Raw genomic sequence first — 19713 nt, forward strand, 5'->3', positions numbered from 1 at the left:
AAACTCATAAACAAATATGAATATCCAAGTTAATATTTCATTAAAATTACACAAACAACACTACATGTTTCATATAAAAAATTATAAAATTAGAAATTACAAACATCAATTAGAAATTCATAGAAGAAGCACAATATGCACAACATAAAACATTAAAATTTACCTATGGAGTCTTGATAGTTAATACTTGATACAGTGCGAAAGTACTATTGCTTGTCTTCCCAAATCCCACTAGCCAATTGATGATAATTATACTCCGTAATTTGCAAATTTTATTACAGTACTTCCTAGTACCTAGGTTTATTAAAATAAAAAATATTAGGAAAAAAAAAATAGGCTAATAGGAAATTTAGGAGATAAAGTAGGTAGAAAGTCAATAATGGGGAGTAGCAGTTACATTTACAGTTAACACGATTAAAGCGATTACATGTTAAAGCAAATTTGGGCCTAAATGTATTTCTTGTACTAGGCTATCTCTAATAAATCATCCTATTACACTAATTTTTTTTTGAGCCGGCAGGGGCAAGGCCCTTAATGGCCCCCATGATGGTCCGCCAATGGGGCCTAATTTAAGTATACGGATTACAATTAAATAAAAATATATAATTTTATTAAAGTTAACACTATTATTATTATTATTATTTATTGACACAATTTTTTTATTCATAAAGTATTACTTGTATATTAATCATTACGGAGTACAATTTTATTCATGAGCTCGGTTCAGTTCAGTAGTTCACTACTCACTTGTAATTTTATGTTTGGGTCAGGTGTTATGGAGTATTATATTTCATATTTTTGATATTTTATTCCGTAGTAATTATTTTACTAAATAAATATTCAGTAAAAGGTATTTTAATAATTTGTTTTTAAAATGAATTTTGGAGGTAATTTTTATTTGTCATTAAGAATATTTTACTAGGAACTAAAAAAGTAAATTTGATTTCCTCAAAAAAAAAAAAAAAAAAAAGTAAATTTGAATCTTTGTATTTTTTAACAACACAAATTCTTATAATGTGGCTGGCACACGGTGTGGCTAGCCATTATAGGTAGACTTGTCGATTTTTGACCCGACATGGTAATCTGACCTAACCCGACTCGATTCCAAACTCGAGTTATTAGGAGAAAACCCAAACCCGACCCGACCTAACCTGAAATTGACCCGATTTGACCTACTTATTATATTTTCTAATAATCCAAACGACCAAAATGGCCCAAAAATCTACCCAAACCCGATCCATTGACTCGAATTAACAGGTCTAATTATAGTGGTTACTTTGTTAGTTTTGTAGGGGGTACTCGCCCATTGTTACAAGGGTTACTTCCTCTGTGCTAAAGGGGTTACTTCCGCAGTGTAAAAAGGTTACTCGATCATTGTTATAGGAGTTACTTTGTAGTTTTCTAAGTGGTCACATGATGTGGTAAGCCGCACACAAATCAGATTGATTTAACAAATAATTTTAAAAGGAATTGAATAGGTGAAGGTGAAGTTTAGGAGGAGTATGATAGAAAGTGAAAATTTCCAAATTTCATTTTTTTTTAATTGGTGGTATGGTGCTTTAAAATAAATAAATAAAATAATATAAAAATAAAATAAACCTTGGTGGTGAAACATCATTTGAGGTTTTCAAAAGGTTGAAAAATAGAAAAATCTCAAAGTTATTATGGATTTATGGAACATGAGGAATACATTATTAATTTGAATTCAATACAATTCATTTGAAATCTATTGTTTGGGTCAAGTTTTGTAGGGATATCTGGCCACATCTAAGTCGTATTTCGAAATATATACTAGTATAAGTTGGCTCAAGATATCATTAGGGTCAACCTACCATTATGGGTGGATCTTTTCGAGGCCAATTATCAGTATGGCTGTAAGTATGTGACAATAAAAAATTCATCATCACTTAAATTTACTTATGATATACTAGACCTAGTTCTGACTTGAACTAATCTAATAATTAATATGTCTGTAAATTATTTATTATTATTTTATCAAAATAAGCACACTGAAAATAATTATTGACAATGATCTAACACGACAACATGACTAAAACCCAAGAATTAACCCGAACATGACTTGAACAAATTAGACCCAGCCCAAAAGTTCCATTGTTCAACTTATCCGGTTATCCCCTCCCCACCCAGCTGATATCATTATTTCCAATTACAAATTTACAAGTCATTATTATCGAGAAAATTACAGTACGAATTATAACGGAGTATGAAGTATGAACTTGTTAGTTGTTACTAAAACATCTGTTTTTGAGAAAATAGAAGTTTATTCGAATTGCTCTGTTTTACCCCGAAATCATTCAAAAAACCAAAACGAAGTGATGTTAAAGATTCATCACTCAAAAATCCCAAAAATTATCACCAAATTACAATTTCAAACCATAACATCCATTTCAAGACCTCAAAATCGAACACACAAACCATCTTCAAAGCGTCGAAAACCCAAACCAATTCCATTTCTTGCTGATCTCAAGCAACTCCATAACCCAGATGAAGCGCTCTCTCTCTTCGAAGATTATACTCAAAAAGGCGTCAAACATGACTACCCTTCTTACGCTTCTCTCCTCTACAAGCTTGCTCGCTCTCGTAAGTTTGATCAAATCGACCCACTTCTTGATTTCATCAAAAATCGCGGTATTCGTTGCCGGGAAGGGTTGTTTATAGCTTTGATGCAGCATTATGGGAAATGTCAATTGGTTGAGAAAGCAATTGAATTGTTTAATCAAATGCCCAATTTCAATTGTGAAAGAAATTTGCAGTCTTTCAATATTTTGCTTAATGTTCTTATTGATAATGATCGATTTTCTGATGCAAATGATTTGTTTTTGAGGTGTAAAGAACTGGGTTTTAAGCCGAATTCGGTTTCGTTTAATATAATGATGAAGGGTTGGTTGGTGAAGGGTGAGTTGGAGAATGCGTGTAAGGTATTTGATGAAATGCTTGAGAGAGAGGTTCAGCCTACTGTTGTGACTTATAATAGTTTGATTGGATTTTTGTGTAAGAAGGGTGAGGTGAGTAAGGGCTTGAAGTTGCTTGATGAAATGATTTGCAAAGGAACGCACCCGAATGTGGTTACTTTTGTTCTATTGATGGAAGGATTGTGTTCCTTAGGGAAGTATAATGAGGCTAAGAAGATGATGTTTGATATGGAGTACCGAGGGTGCAAACCTCGGCTTGCTAATTTCGGGGTTTTGATGACCGATCTTACTCAGAGAGGGAAGTTTGATGAAGCAAAATCATTGATTAATGACATGAGGAAGAAGAGGCTAAAGCCAGATGTTGTAATTTATAACATATTGGTGAACTTTTTGTGTAAAGAAGGGAGAGCTGAGGAGGCTTATAAGGTGCTTGTTGATATGCAAATTAAAGGATGTGAGCCTAATGCAGCTACTTATAGAATGTTGTTCGATGGGTTTTGTCGAGTTAGTGAGTATGAGAGGGGTTTGAGTATCCTAAATGTTATGATGATGAGCCACCACTATCCGCGCTTGGAAAGTTTTTATTGTTTAGTTACGGGCTTGCTCAAGGGCGGGAAGATGGATGATGCTTGGTTTGTCTTGGAAGTGATGGGGAAGAAGAATATAAGATTTCAAACTGCAAGATGGGAGTCTCTTGTTGTGGAGCTCTGTGGTGATGATCATGACACTACTGTTAAACTTGTGAGTGAACTAAGCTCCTTGAATTCATAAACTTAAAATACAAGTTAAATTATTTCTAAGCTGTGACATTTTTTGGGTGCTTGTATCCTAAACATATGCTGTCCTACTCTTTTTAATTACCTAAGTTCCTGCTGGGCATATCATATGCCAACATGACTACTGTCCCAAGACTCCCAACAGCCCCAAGTGGGATAACTAAGCTAGTTAATGGCTACATGCTAAAGCCTTTTTGAGAAACATATGGTATACTTCCACTATCTGGAATTAATACTCAGTGATGCCATAGGATGTCTGAATATTTTATTTTTCCTTACATGTATCATTATACTGGTTTATGTTTGGATCTTCTAACACACCCTTGTTAGCTAGGAGTTTATAAGAATAACATTATTATTATCTAAAACTTGTATTTCATATCTTTTATGAAAGATTGGATGATGTGACAACTAATTCCGTAGTGTGGAAGTAATATATATAGAAAGAGTGTATGTTGTTTAGAAGGATGGTGGAGAAGTGAAGGATAAAATATTAGAAGTCTGAAGATGGACTGTGTTGTTTTGTTTTGCGCCCATTAAACTGATTATGGTTTTTAGAGTTTCTGGTTCAGAGAAATTTACAGGAAAGAGAAAAGAGGTGTCTGGATTGTGTTGTTGATCCATTGAGAACCATACTATTATGTTCGAGGTCGATATACAAGTCTAATAGATATGGGCCTTGCTTGTGAAAATATGTTTTGTGGGCTTTGCCACACATCCTAATTGAAAAATAATGTAGTGGTTACCAGATGCAATTGAGGCTGAGGTCCAGATGCAATATTTTAGTATTATAGTGAGCTGTTCCAGTAGCAGTTAACACCTGAATTATCCTATCTAATTATTTTCCCAGTGGAGATATTGAGGTTTAGGTTTCCATGTTCTAACCAACACACCACAATATGATTAAATGGCCCAACAACTGCTCCATCCCATCAACTCCATCTTGTTATTCTTCTTCAACTCACTTTTGCTTGCATATATAAACTCCAACGGTAGATTTCAATTTCATCAATCAATCAATACAAATCCAACCAACTAGCTCCTACAAAACCACACCGCGTTAAAAAATCAACAATGGCCTTGTCATTCAAGAACCAACTTTTCCCACTTACACTACTCTTTCTCATCACATTTGCCACCTCAGCTCGAATCCTTGATGAAGTAACTGCACCCGTCCCTGAGGCAGATGCCCCAGTTGCTGATGAAGCTTCAGGAGTTGGCTCTGGAATTGGGGCTGCTGGTGGAGCAGCTTCCTCTGTAGGAGGGGCTTCCAGTGGAGGCTCTGCCACAGGAGATGGGGCTACTGGTGGAGTCACTGCTACGGGAGGTGGGGCTGCTGGTGGAGGTGCGGCTGCTGGTGCAGCCACAGGAGCCGATGCTGGAGATGTGGCGCATGGGGAACACCCTGAATTGATCTTTTTCATGCATGACATTCTAGGAGGATCTAACCCTACAGCCAAAGCAATCACTGGTGTTGTAACCAACCCTGCTGTTAGTGGGCAAGTCCCCTTTGCTAAGCCCAATGGTGCAATCCTCGCTAACCAGAACGGTGGCCGTCAGAGCAATGGCAACTCTGGTACTATGAACAACAACAATGTCCCCTTCCTCACTGGTCTTGGTGGCATTAATTCTAATGTGATGCAGAACAGTGGTAACAACTACGTTGGAGGGAATGGTTTCCCTGTTGTGAACGGAGCCCAGCTCACTTCAGGGACATCCCTGCAGCAGCTTATGTTCGGAACTATGATTGCAATTGACGATGAACTCACTGAAGGTCATGCACTCAACTCAGGTATGGTAGGCCGCGCTCAAGGGTTTTATGTCTACAGCTCAGTAGACGGTAAGACCCAAACCATGGCCTTTACTGCTATGTTCCAAGAAGGTGGTTATCATAACAGTATCAACTTCTTTGGGGTTCATCAGACTACTGTCTCTGAATCTATTGTTTCCATAATGGGTGGTACTGGTAAGTACGTCAATGCCAAGGGATTTGCCGTTGTCAAAACACTGCCACCTGTTGATCAGCACGAGACCGACGGCCTTCAGACTGTGCTCGAATTCTCTGTTTTCCTTACATACTAGTGTGCGTTCATATGTAATTATTGTGATTTCTGATTTTTAGTGTAATCTGAATATGTGTAAAACAATTTGAGTGCTATGAAAAATTTGGTTATTTTTAATTACCTTTAATTTGCACACAACTGTCTTCCATACAAATTCTAATGAGGCCAAATAGCATTTTCTTGATATCCATTTAAATACTACTATGTAATCAGAATTCAGAATGAATAATAAAACTACCACTTTATCATTTGACCTGAAAACTACCTATGGGCTTTGGCAACGAACCCATAGTCCGGCCCATAACAGGTGGATCCAAGTAAATGGGGCCTGGGCTTGAGTACTTGACCCATTGGCCATTATCAGAATTGTTGGTGAATGAGCTCTGGCCTATTGTGAAACTTTTTTCCCAACACCCAATTCTTGACTGTTGTAAAATTTTTATTGTATCAAGTCCTTTTTTTTTTTTTTGAAAGATATTGTATCAAGTCCATTATAACTTTACAAGTATAAACTATTTTTATCACCCACAAATAATAATCCTTCATATCCTTAGTGATCTCAAATGAACCTGATTAATTGATAGAAGGAAATCTAAATTTCCACTAAAAGTACATAATAATGATACTTCCTCTATATTTTTTTTTTTATAGTTACCATTATTTATAGCTCAATGCAAATTACTCTAATCTTATCTACGACTGTGAATTTGTGATACATCTCCGTAATTTGTACTACGAGTTAGCATATAAACTCTACCTTTCTCTCATATAATGTTTTTTTTTTGTAAGGAGAAGGTCCCTACTAGACCGAAACCTCTCACAGGTCCTCCCAGCCCAGGTTAACGGGCTAGACACTTTGAAAGTGGGGGGAAGAATAAAGGAATCCCCACCCTAGTGCCTCGAGTGGGGTTTGATCCCACAACCTCATGTCCTCATGGTTGTGAGATGCAAACCTTATCAATAGACCAATCATAGCTTGGTCTCTAAAACAATTAAGCCCCATATACGTAAATCAAGTTCTAATACTACAAAACACTGAAATTAAAGTGATTAAAGTGGGGTGAACATTGAACAAAGCAACAAAACAAAGAAATCTTTTTATCACCCAAAAAGTACCATGTGAGTCAACTTTATTCGGCCAATGATCCTAAAATTTCCAACACAAATAACAACTTTCATTTTCAGCTTATTTCTTTACCGGCGGTAAAATTAAACTTTTCTTTTTCACTCTTTCATGTATCACTTTCGGCCTTTATTTTAACCTACAGGTGTACTAAATATATTTCAGTAATCATTTGGTAATTTTTATTTTATGGACCATTAATGTATAAAGCATATCATGAACATTATTTGTATATACTCTTTATAAAAATATAAAAAAATGGGATGTTATCATGCATAATTAGATACACGTAATAGAGGAGATAGGGATATTTCAATGCAGAATAACGATTAAAGTATCAGGCATTCATATTTTTCTACCATTGTAATTATTGCTGATGACCTAGTGAAAGTCATCCCCTTTTATATTTCCTCCTTTTTTTTTTTTTTTTTTTTTAATTAAGAAAGGGTATTTCTTTATTAAAAAAAAAAAAACTACTTTAATCTAAGATCATACGTATGTTAGATTGTTAGGTATGTACTGATAATGTACGATTAAAGGCAGTGCCAATATTAGGTGAGTAACTTAAACTCTCTTATATTAATCTAGCTTTATTATCCTATACTTTGTATTTAGAAAAACAACATACTTCATGTTTAATTGGTATTTCTGATTCATATTGCTGTATAATTTTTTTTTTTTTTTTTTTTTTGAAAGAATATTGCTGTATAATTTGGATAATAAATTTATGTATGATATACTCCATCTATTATTTATTGGTCGTCACATTTACTCATAATGCAAATAGCGTAACTAGAATTCGTAGTATTACGTAATTCAGATATAAGTATTTTGCTATAATAATGCATTAAATTGACTGCCTTTTCATTTATTTACATGCATATGTACTTATGCGTTTATTATTGGTACGCAGTTGTTTCATTAGTAAAAGTAGTTTAGATAGGTGTGTGAAATCATCCATATTATATGTTAAATCCATAAAGCTTTAATACCTTCTTATTATATTATATATGTACAAAGAAGAATTAAATTAAATACTACTCACATGCATTTATGTATGAAAGGATTAAATGAATGTGCTAGCTAGTTTGCGATTAACGACAATTAACAACAATGAAGATGGAAAAACAAGTAATAAACGAGACAAGGAGAATTTACCGTGGGAAACCCGAGAACCGGGAGAAAAACCCACCAATCCACTATGGAGTAACAATTTGATGAAGATTAATGTAGTTTACAAGCTTTCAATCACCATGAAAGCTCCACCCAAACTCACCCTCTCAAACACTCAAACCCTAAGTGTTTGGGTTTACATTGAGGCTCCCTCTCTCTACATCTTTCCCTTCATCCCCTTTTTCCTCTACAATGACAAAACAAAAGTATATATAGTGCTAGGCAAAATAAAACAATCCTACTGTCTTAAATTAGCCACATCGATTAAGTTGCAAAACCGTAGAAAACAGGGGCACGCACGAGGTTCGACCGAACCTACCCCCTGTTCGACCGAACTAAGGGTGGTTCGGTCAAACTTGCCAAAGGTTCGGTCGAACAAGGCAGTCAGTAGCAACAGCTCAATTTCTTCAAATGGTTCGACCAAACTGTTCAAAAGTTCGGTCGAACTTCTGCACTGTGCAGACAGCTCTTCGTAAACCGGCCATAACTCCCTCGATTCTTGACCAAATCGAGCTTATGACCTGTCGTTGGAAAGCTCGTGAGAAGAGCTATCACCTCCAACTTGAATCATCTCAATACCACTTCTAGATCTTGAGATATGCCCATTTGAAGTCAGCCCTTTGCCATTCACCATTGCTTAACACCAAGCAATAGCCCATAGCTTAAAATCCTAAGCTATGCACCCCCTTAGCCTTCTTGAACCGTTCTCCACACTTCTCAAACCCAACAATGTACATACTACCTGAAAATTTTAGAAAAAGAACAATAATGTTGCTTGGTTGCCACATAACAATTAACCATCCATGGTGCGCCGGTCCTATACATAAAAGTTAGCTCTCGTTAACTAATTAATTTCTAATAATAATATTAATGTCACTAATTATATACTCCAAGATCCTTAATAGGTGGATTACCATGGATGTATGCTTTTAGTCTTTTTCCTACTTTCTTCCAGAATTTTCCTTTTCAGCCGTCCAAATAGTGTTGTAGTCAAGAATATACAATTAATTTAAATAAAGCCACGCAAAATTAATTAACAAACAATCACAAAAATATAAAGAAGAAAGAAAAAGTAAAGTGAGGTAATTAAAGAGGGGAGCTAAGCAAGAATGCAAGATATCATATTGAATAAAAATGACCAAAAAAAAATGGATAGAGAAATGTTAAATTTGAGCCAGATTCCAAAAATTGGTAGTTATAATAGTGATGACATATTATTTCTTTTTCTACCTTTGAAGGATCTTTAAGGAAGATGATCGTCCCCTAAAGCAATAACAAAGATGGCAAGTTTATAGGATAAAATGTCGACCCCACTTTGTCAACATAGTGGTTCTCATGTACATATAGTAGTTAGAAATTGCTTTTGGAAATATTTGGAGGGTAATTGTAGACTTTTCTTGAAAAAATAAATAAATGCAATCTAGACTATTTCTAAAAGAAATGGATGATTTTAAATCTTGGGTTTATGATTTGTAATTTTTATAGAATGATATTAGCTCTCTCTACCTGCTAAATTAAGTTAAATCTGGATTAAATCACTCTATTTCTTACCTTTTGTTTGTGTGTTAGTACAAGTATGTAATCACATATTGACTATGGATATTCAAAACAAGTCCAATATTTACATTAGAAATCTCATAATGCTTAAAATAAAGACAATGATGAGTGTTGACTTTTCTTATTTATAGATTGGCAATACATATATCAGTTCTTTCCTATAAAAGAGTACTATTCTCTTGTTACATAAGAAAAAGTACTAGTAGGTATTTTATCTCAACATTCATAATAAGACATCAAATGTACATTGCGTTAAACTTGGGAATTATTGGCAAAATTAGATGATTTTCATAAAAGACCTTTAGTTTGGTTGGTACTATGTAATATCTATGAAATAACCACATACTTTTAGGTACTTATTTTGACTCTTACCTATAATGGAGTCCAACTTATTGATTTTCATTTCACTAGACAAGAATTCAATTTCTATCCAATTACAGATACATACAAGACAAATAAAGGAGCAATAAGCAATTCAAATTCAAACAAAATGAAAATCCAAAGTAGCTGAGATATTCCAAATGAAAAAAAGAAGAAGAATAAAAAGGCAAAAGTATATTCAAATAAAAACCTGCTCCCAATGAAAGATAAAGTGAATGATAGATGCATAGGAAAAATTGAACCATGTCTGTAATTTGACCCAACATAAATATGTTTGGGTGCTCACTACTCAATTGTTACTTTCAATGAGTAAAAACTATACAACGCATGCTCTTATATTCATGCCACATTCATATTGGATCATGGCCATGCTTAGCTCCTCGTGCTTTCACACTTATTATTATTATTTCTACTATAATTATCATATGAGTATGTACATCACCATTATTATTAAGTCTTAAAGTTGTTGCTAACAAGTATTCCCACTTTAATTATATATATAGCAACACTTGGATCCTTACAAATAAGGATAGTTCATCTTTCAATTAGTCAAAGTTCGTGTTCCATATGAGTATATACTGGTGTGCGACATATACAATGTAAGTATTGGTTGTGTTCAAAGTTCAAACACCTATAGTACATCAAATAACTACTTTGATATCCGTCTTTTATCAACATTTGAGTGTTACATAGTATGAAATACCATACAGAGTATATGTCATACTATCTGTTTCGGAGTAGTATAGATGATTTTGCCGAACATACCCTAAGTTGAATAATAGTGGAAAAGTTGTCTTATGACGTGATTCATTTTGAGTCATTCTAAGCACCATCAAATTTGTAAACTCTCGTAACATATATTTTAGAAATGATATAGTTTACACACTGTCGAAGGTCCTTGATTGGAATTTACAGTACATAGTACTATACCACAACAATAGAAAATAAGGCAAAAGTTTGATCATAAAAAAGCTAGGATATGCTAGTAACTTCACAAACTTCGTTCATCATTTACTTGGAAACTGCTTCAAAGTTCAAACTAGTAGTTTAAATTCACATTAACTCAATGATTCCGAAAGCATAATTTCCTTGTAATTAGTTGAAATCGACCGTCGAAGATGAAGTTGACGAAGAAGAGCAAGATGATGGCGAAGCTGATGCTTGTGATGGCCAGAATTGCGCGTTCTTTACCTTTGATATACTTGTTAATACACTTAATGGTGTCACATTTCCTATGACCGTCACTTTTTTTGTTTCCAAATCTATGCTAAATGATGTCACCCCTGCATAAATCATAAAAATATCTTAGTATCATCGTCTTTAATTTTTCGACTCTATAGCCTAAATCGAGGAACTACTTCCATAACATTAACTACAAAATGTCAAACTCCACCTAAGAAATTCTTCGTAATTAATCCATTCTCCTAACTCGCTAGCACAAATTAATGAGTCACCAAATTTCCAATTATGTTATGATTTAAATAGATAAAATAATATAGCTAGGAAGTAGGAACCAACATAACATATATTCCGTGTGATATCTTAGTGTATAATGTATTTTTTTATAATAATGTACTATAACATGTCAATAATTAAGGTATATACTTTACACTAAACTTTGTAATTAACAAAAAATGAATGGACTGACCTTCCATTTTGGAGAGATGTTTCCTAAGCTTGCCTTCACAACCTTTGCAGTGCAATGATACCCTCAGTACCACAATCTGCATATTCCCAATCAGTCAAAATTACTCCAAAAAGGACAGCAACAGACAACAAATTCATCAAATTTCATGTAAATAAAATTTTATAATAATCTTTTAACATATTCATAAACTCGAAATACTAACCATATTCATTTATAAAACCAATAAAATCCAATCAAACTTCTGAGCATAAAGATACCCATTATTATCAAAAGCATCAATTTTTAAAAACTTATTGCATAGTATTATTATTATTATTATTAACCAACAAATTAATTATTAAGAAACAATCGATAAAGATAAAAACCTGGTCACGAGATCGAACACCAGAAGAAGACGATTTCTTTACAACGAGAGAATCATTCCTGCTATATCCCATACTCTTTTGTCTCTGATTATTGCCATCATAATCAAGTTTACTCGACTTAATAACATTTCGATCACTCGAATTATTATTAACAAGCACTAATGACTTGCTAATCTTCTTATTATCTTTTTCAGCATCCAAGAACGACCCAAAACTCTTCGTTTCATGAGCTTCCTTACTCAATATAGGAGTACTAGGAATCAACGCTAAAGCATCATCATCATTGTTACTACTATCACAATACTTTCTATTTTTAGTAACATTATTACTTTGATGAGACGACTCATGAAGTGAATCCAAGAATTTAGACTCACCTAAAAGGTACCTAGAGGAATGACTATGAGGTGGACTACAACTACCCTTGTAGGTGCATTTATCGTAGTACCGTCGTCGAACCTCGGCTATATCGGCCGAGCTATTCCTTCTAGGAGTCGTGAGATCACTATGCTTCACAATAGAGCTCGAGGGAGGTTTTTTTCGGGTTTTTTCGCGGTAGGACGACGAAAGCCTAGGAGTGAAAGGGAGCTCAGAAATGCAAGGTGCTCTAGGAGAAAAGGAATGATTGTTAGTGTTAATGATGTTATTATTAGTGAAATTTTTGTAATGGTCGTTTATATATGAATTTAAACGAGTAAGAGATTTGGTAGTGTTTTTGACCATGTAACGTTGGTCAGTACTAGAACAAATGGCTGTTGAAGCTGGTGAAGTACATGAAAAATCTAAGCCTTTCATATTTTTGATATTAATTGGCATTATTTTTGAGAGAAAATACAAAAAAAAAAAAAAAAAAAAAATGATATAAATGTAGGTTAATTAATTTAGGGTATGATTTTTTTTTTTTTTTTGTTTGGAGGAATATAAATTGAAGGAAGGAAGAATTTGTTTTGATTTTGTAAGGGAAGGGTTGAGGGGAGGTGTTGGTTCTGCTTTTAAAGGCTGAAAACAGAGGAATTGAAGGGGATAGGGTTAGGAGAGATTTTTTAGGGGGGTTTATGTGGGGTCCATTATTGTTGGTTAACAATTGAAATGTTGACTAAAGAATTTGTGTGAATGTTTTGTGTAGGAATAGGAGCTACATACTTCTAGGGGATTTTACCTAGGATAATTCATAATCATATTCATATGATTTGATCTTGGAAAAAAAAATTAAAAAAAAAGGGAATTAAATGTCTCAAAAGCATACTCTCCTGTTTGGATTAGGTTGCTAATTCTTATAATTATTTGATTATTTATATTAGAAAATATGCAAATATGATAAAACTTATGTTACTCTTTCTGTTTTTTTTTAGTGTTGCAGTTTGATTATTTAAACTACTTATATATATACCTATAAATTTAACATAAATTTTTAGTTTTGTTGATTAGTCCTAATATGTATACATTTATAATATATTCTCTTTTGTATGTTTTTGTTAAAACATCAATTAAAAATAATATTAATCAAAATCATATCTTGACAAATGTGCGTGTTAAGTCAAACTATAACACATAATAAGAAAATAGTTAGAGTGAACAAGGTTAATTTGAAAGACGTGCGTTAGAAAAGTATAGTGATATTTTCAGACTTATTCTTAATTTAACAAAGCAACCTTTTATAATAAGTACATTCAGATGTATTATAAAAATATTGTATTTTTAGCTCTGTTAGGTGTAACTAGAAATATGACTTGGAGCTAATTGACAGTAATATGTACAGTAATTGAAACAATGTAACTTGTAATGAAGAGTTAGGCCCCGTTCACTTTACCTTATTTTTGCTAAATTGAAATTATTTTTTACTGAACTAAAATTATTTTTGCTGAATTGAAATTATTTTTATTGAATTGAAATTATTTTTGCCGAACTGAAATTATTTGTAATGATTTGATATTACATCTCTTTTTTAAAGTTAATGAATTTTACTGAACTGAACATATTTATACTGAACTGAAATTATTTTTACTTATATTATTTTTATAAGATGCAGTGAATAGAGCCTTATTTAGTGTATTGCCATGAAAATATCTAACAACCTCATGAATTATACAAAGAATTGAACCACCACAACATTTTTTGATTAAACAACGACCTTTCGAGAAGAAATAATTTCTCAAACATTCCACTTATATGATCGATAGTCTTGCTAGTTGCTAAAAGTTTTTCTTTCAACGAATGGTTTCATATTAGCAACTTGTGCCAAACTTTCTCTAATTTTCTTTCAATAAGGAGCTCTTTCTAATTTAAAATTAATTAAATCAACTAATATATATATTAAAATTAATTAAACTAATTTTGGGTGATATATTGGGTGCAAAACATCATCATTACTACCACTACTATACAAGATAGAGGTAATTTTCAACCCTAACTAATCTTATCATAATCATCTTAATTAACATATAATATACATTAATCACCTGTTAATTCAAGGCCCTACCAAAAGTTTAATAATTTCATGCTTTTACCCTCAAAAGATGCACATGGGTTTTATCTCGACCTTCAATGTTGTAGCATAGTCTTTTTCTCATGGGGGACAACAAAGTTGTCACTTGGAAATTAAATTTTTGGTAGCAACATCATTATTACACATTTTAACCACTATAGTACTAGCTATATATGTTAGGATTTATATGATCATTAACAAATCATTGTTCACAAAAGTTTACTGAGCTAGGTAAGAATGAATTTACATTCGACTTTTTCTTCTTCCTATGCTCCCTTTCCCTTCCTAATTAACTGTTTTACTTGGTTTATTTAGAATCTCACTTTAATGGATGAATGGTGTAATTGCTATTGATTACCTGGACATAAATTAAGAAGTTGAGACGATGTGATAATTACTTTACAAATTAGCAATACATAAATGTATAATTACCTTTTATTGTACGTAGAAAAATAAAGAGTTAAAGCACTCTTGATGTATCTGCATAAAATGACGCAAAGTTGCAACATCATTTGTTGCAAGAATATCTTCTTGTATACATACATAGCCAAAAAATTTGGTGTTGTTTCCATTCTAGCTCTTTTGCATGGATGATTACACACTCACTAAACAACAAAAATAAAGTAAAATTATAACCTAATTAGGTGTACATGTAAAAGCAAGCTATAATTCTCCTACACTTGTAAAGATTTTAATTTTGTTAAAGTACACTTGTAAAAGAATGCGGTTAATATATTGCATGAATTTACCGGTACGGTGGCACGGCTAGCTTTTGCATTAATCTCGGATTACAAAGAATCTTCCCCTACTTAAGCTCACTAATTAAATAATTTGAATTTTAACTTTAATTTTTAATGGTAATTGACAGAGTAGCATCTAAGCTAGCATAAGTAATCTAAAGCAACTAGTAATAAATCTTAGTATAAAATATTAGTTTGAAAGGGTCCAAAGAATTGCTTTGGATCTTCCTTGGTATGTTTACCAAATTTTATCCTTTAATTTGTTTTTGAAGCAACAATTTTTATGGGGGACTAGACTACCAATAAATGAATCCACATCCACAATGTACAATGACAACATTGACGGAATATATATTAATTACTACAGTAGTACCTTTCTCTGTTTTTCATTATTCCAATTGTTATTGTCATGAATTTATAAATACACACATGCAACTGAAAGTTGTAATTAAAACCCTTTTCTTCAGTAAATATTATTGGCCTACTCAAAGCGACGGTCAAATGGTCAGTCATCTCTCCCTATTGTATAATAAATATACATAACCACTGTTTGCTTGGATGCTGCATAAAAAATAAATAAAATTTGCACTCTTTCTTACAGACAACAAATGATCATATCGGGTAATTTTTGGATGATATCGCAATGTATATTGTTAGACATTGATATAAAGTATTGTAAAACCGTCTTATACAATAGTTTGAGCACAGTTGTTATGGTAAAAGATATTGAATTAGCAAGAAATTTCTTTTTACTAATGTTTGTCACATGATCAACATAATGCTGATGAAAAGCTAGCTCAAATTTTACTTAGAGCCAACTTTCAAAGATATGATCATCATATAAAATAAGAGAACCTACGATACATTACTCCTACCGTCCAAAATTATAATTGATATGATACTATATGTAATTTAATTATTTGAACGAGTATTGTGACAATTAAACCCTAACGAATGATGTAATTAAAATATAAAGAAAGGAACAAGAGGCAAATGGAATCAGCGTCTGCGGCACGTGAACATAAACGGTAATGTCCAGGGAAATTAGATGATAAGTGTACTTAAAAAGAGTGTTAAGAAGTGGAGTATCAACTGGAATCTCCAGTTAATTATATTTGTACAAGGACAAGCTTTAAATACAATTTAACTGACAATTAATTAATGCATCAGAAGGAGTAAATTCTTACTGATTACATCATTAAATTCTATGCTTCATTTTAATTGTATAACTGTAACTTTAGAGGATCATATGTTGCAGTATGTTAATTTAAGGCAAAGTTTAAGATGTGTGTTTTCATAACATCACTCGTGACTGACGTTGCCAGCCTTTGCTTGGTTACTAAGGTTGTGAATCTTTACATATCTATTAATTAACTTAATTAATCACTAACATTAATTTTTTATTACAAAGTCCAAAATGATTCAGCTAATTAAATTCTTGGTGTCAAAGTTCGAGATGTTCTTTGCATTTTTGTGGAAAAAATTAAAGTATTGAATCTTTATGCAGTGATTAATTTAATTATTTAACTTTGTTATCGAAGAGAAAAATATCTAAATTATTTAACTTATTATTTATGTGTCGGGATGTAAAACTTTTGGTTGCCGGAGAAAATCGACTAGGTTATATGAGTTTTTAGGTTCACCTTATTTTCACTTATAAGCTAAGATAAATTCAAAATTTAATATATTCACATAAAAAATTAAGTTATGATAAGGATTAATATAATAGGGTGGCACCAGATTGTGTGCTTGTGGTGTTGGTCCTTGTTTAAAAAAGTGAATGAGGTTCAACCTTAATTTTTATATATTATCATAACTCATGAGTTTAATCAACTAACATAATTAGTAAATAACATAGATCCACTTACAATTTGTTGATTTTTGAGATATTGTGCATGTACATAAAATAGACTTTTAACTGGCATATATATATATCTAAAATCAATTATTATACTATATACAAGATATCATTGAATTGATCTTTTGTTTTTATATATAACATTATATGAACCAAATAAGTTTGCTCCACTATTTATATGGAACAAGTGCTTTCTTGTACAATAAATAAGATTATTATACATCACACAAAACAACTACGTAGTACCAACAAGATTTATTGTTTCCAATTATTGTCAAATGAATTATTATGATGAAAAGACATCGGTCTTATACTATTATTCAGTTGAGAATTTCAAAATTTGATTAGCTACTAGATATACTTGATGTAAATATGTTAGATGCTACTAAAAAAAATCATAAGTTTCTAGAGCTATATACTAATGTTTTATTCATGCCCATTTTCAACTCCGTAGTGGCTGGTATAACAATGTAAAACTAAGCAACGGATAGAAATACATGAAATAAAACAACGATATATCCCTTTCTCAAGATGGCAAACTATTTATATATATAAGATCACATTGTAACATAATTAACTTTATTTATATATATATATATATATATATATATATAATCAATTTAAGCGACGGATGGTCAGGGCGGAACTAAGGGGGGCTGGGGTGGGCCTTGGCCTCCCCCTTGGTTTTGGTTATCTATTAAATGTTGGGATAAGATTATATTAATTGTATTATATGAGTTGGTTTTGAGTGAAAATTGAATTCTTTAGGTCTCAAGTTCAAATCTTCCCCTAACACTTTTTTTTATTTTTATTTTTTTTGTCTCATTCTTTTGATCGACATCTCAATATACTCGGTATTATTTCATGCGCAAAATATTACTACATAGTTTGTATTAAAACAACAATACATAATAGCCTCAACCTACGGATCATGAAATGCAAAATCCAGTAATGGAATCCAATGCATTTGTTATGTACCACTTGCATGTTTTCCTAATTGTTGCACACACTTGTATAGTGGTAAGTATGAGAATTAGCAGCCAAGAATCAAGGAGAAAATACAAGTTAATATCCTATATTAACATAACTTGTTAATATCAAGGGTTTTTTGGTAAATTCCTAAGCAAATACCCTTTCTCTCTCTTCTATCACCACTGAACCACCCACTGGCACCACCTTCTATTGCCGCATACACCACCACTAACACCATCATCCGATCGACCATCGCACAGCCACTAGCACGACCATTCGACCACCCTACGACCTTTAATCGTCCACTACCACCACCAATCGACCACTACCAGTGGCGGACCCAGGAATTTCCGACTGGTGAGTCACAATTGATAACCAAATATGTAAAAAGAAAAAATTTACCAAAATTCCCAAGAAAAATTATTTACAAAGATCATCCAAATAGAAAATTGACAAGATTACAGTACTAACTAATAATTAACAAGCTTAAAATTGACAAGACTAAAATTAACAAACTAATAATTAACAAGCTAATAATTGACAACATGACAAGCTTAGCTCTCTAATAATTAACAAACTAATAATTGACAAGATTAAAATTTGTACAAGCATTAGGTTCACATTTCATCAAAAACCCAACAACATTAACAAAAGGTTCAAAGTTAGTATTTTTTTTTTTTTTAAAAAAACTTAGAAAATAATTTATTTTTTTTTTTTAAAAAAAACTTAAAAAATATTTTGGGCCCTGGTGAGTCATTTGACCCACCAGGCATAAGGCCAAGTCCGCCAATGACCACTACCACCACCATTAGTACCACTAGACGACTATCACACCTCCGTGAGCACCACCCTTTCCCTAAGGGGTTAGTATGGGCCCACTTTACATATCTGCTAGGGTTTTTTTATTTGGCCGGTTGGCCGGCCGGCCAGATGAAACTCGCGATGGATCGAATGATCGACAAGGCCATGGGAGGGGAGGAGAGACAAAATTGATTGGCCATGAGAGGGGAAGCCATGGGAGTGAGGGAGAGAAAAGTACTATTATTTACGAGAATGCCACTATATTAACAAACAATGTTAATATAGGATATTAATGGATACAGCCTCAGAATCAAGATACATCCCTTTCTCAAGTGTCATACGATTATGCCTCTTCATTCATTTAGAAACACCAAATCTGTGGGTCTTTCTTATGTCGACCGACCTATTATCTTATAAACCAAAAACATAAGTGTAATCCAATATGTTTGCAATAATTTCCAAGAATTATGTGTGGGTCTCTACAATATTATTTGTTTTTCAGTCACGCGTTTAAAGACAAGAATTCTTCCTTGCTAATTGTAAGAGGGGCCATGTTATTATGATCCTCAAATATCCTTTTCTTTTCTTTCTATCTTTTATAAATATAAGTTATTCAGTTAATTATGTTTCTTCATTTTAAAGTTTATATTACTACCTTCGTAAGTGGTTCCATTTTAAATAATTATTAGCTCTTTACTTTTTTTTACTCTTGTAAATGAAAGACTTTGAGCAATTAAGAAAAAATGGATATTTTATGTTGAAACCTATTGTAACCTACTTGTGAGTGTTCCCATATTGGAGAAAGAGAAAAGATGGTTTCACTTTATAAAGTAAAGAACTT

The 19713-nt window shown here is 32.7% G+C and overlaps 3 protein-coding genes across 3 annotated transcripts; 2 read left to right on the forward strand and 1 right to left on the reverse strand.

The window, feature by feature from the left end:
* The first annotated feature begins 2018 nt into the window (after positions 1–2018).
* LOC110688487 (pentatricopeptide repeat-containing protein At1g07740, mitochondrial-like) lies at positions 2019–3798 on the forward strand. The gene has a single exon (XM_021865243.1). The coding sequence runs from the start codon at positions 2232–2234 to the stop codon at positions 3702–3704; it is 1473 nt and encodes a 490-aa protein (XP_021720935.1). The 5' UTR covers positions 2019–2231; the 3' UTR covers positions 3705–3798.
* Positions 3799–4752: 954 nt separating this feature from the next.
* On the forward strand, positions 4753–5892 carry LOC110688488 (dirigent protein 10-like). The gene has a single exon (XM_021865244.1). The coding sequence runs from the start codon at positions 4784–4786 to the stop codon at positions 5789–5791; it is 1008 nt and encodes a 335-aa protein (XP_021720936.1). The 5' UTR covers positions 4753–4783; the 3' UTR covers positions 5792–5892.
* Positions 5893–10831: 4939 nt separating this feature from the next.
* On the reverse strand, positions 10832–12999 carry LOC110688489 (protein SODIUM POTASSIUM ROOT DEFECTIVE 1-like). The gene is made up of 3 exons (XM_021865246.1): positions 12020–12999; positions 11655–11730; positions 10832–11289 (listed from the first exon to the last, which is right to left on the reverse strand). Exons 1-3 carry the CDS (start codon positions 12830–12832, stop codon positions 11102–11104), a joined length of 1077 nt encoding a protein of 358 aa, XP_021720938.1. The 5' UTR covers positions 12833–12999; the 3' UTR covers positions 10832–11101.
* Positions 13000–19713: the final 6714 nt, after the last annotated feature.

The sequence above is a fragment of the Chenopodium quinoa genome, unplaced genomic scaffold, assembly GCF_001683475.1.
Source record: "Chenopodium quinoa cultivar QQ74 unplaced genomic scaffold, ASM168347v1, whole genome shotgun sequence".
Lineage (NCBI taxonomy): Eukaryota > Viridiplantae > Streptophyta > Magnoliopsida > Caryophyllales > Amaranthaceae > Chenopodium > Chenopodium quinoa.

Excerpts from the sequence above, each read along its gene's own strand:
- LOC110688489 (XM_021865246.1), bottom strand. The coding sequence starts at position 12,832 with ATGCCAATTAATATCAAAAATATGAAAGGCTTAGATTTTTCATGTACT. Across the intron at positions 11,731-12,019 it reads GTGTTCGATCTCGTGACCAG|ATTGTGGTACTGAGGGTATC; the intron begins GTTTTTATCTTT and ends GGGAATATGCAG. Across the intron at positions 11,290-11,654 it reads ACATCTCTCCAAAATGGAAG|GGGTGACATCATTTAGCATA; the intron begins GTCAGTCCATTC and ends TGATTTATGCAG.
- LOC110688488 (XM_021865244.1), top strand. The coding sequence starts at position 4,784 with ATGGCCTTGTCATTCAAGAACCAACTTTTCCCACTTACACTACTCTTT.
- LOC110688487 (XM_021865243.1), top strand. The coding sequence starts at position 2,232 with ATGAACTTGTTAGTTGTTACTAAAACATCTGTTTTTGAGAAAATAGAA.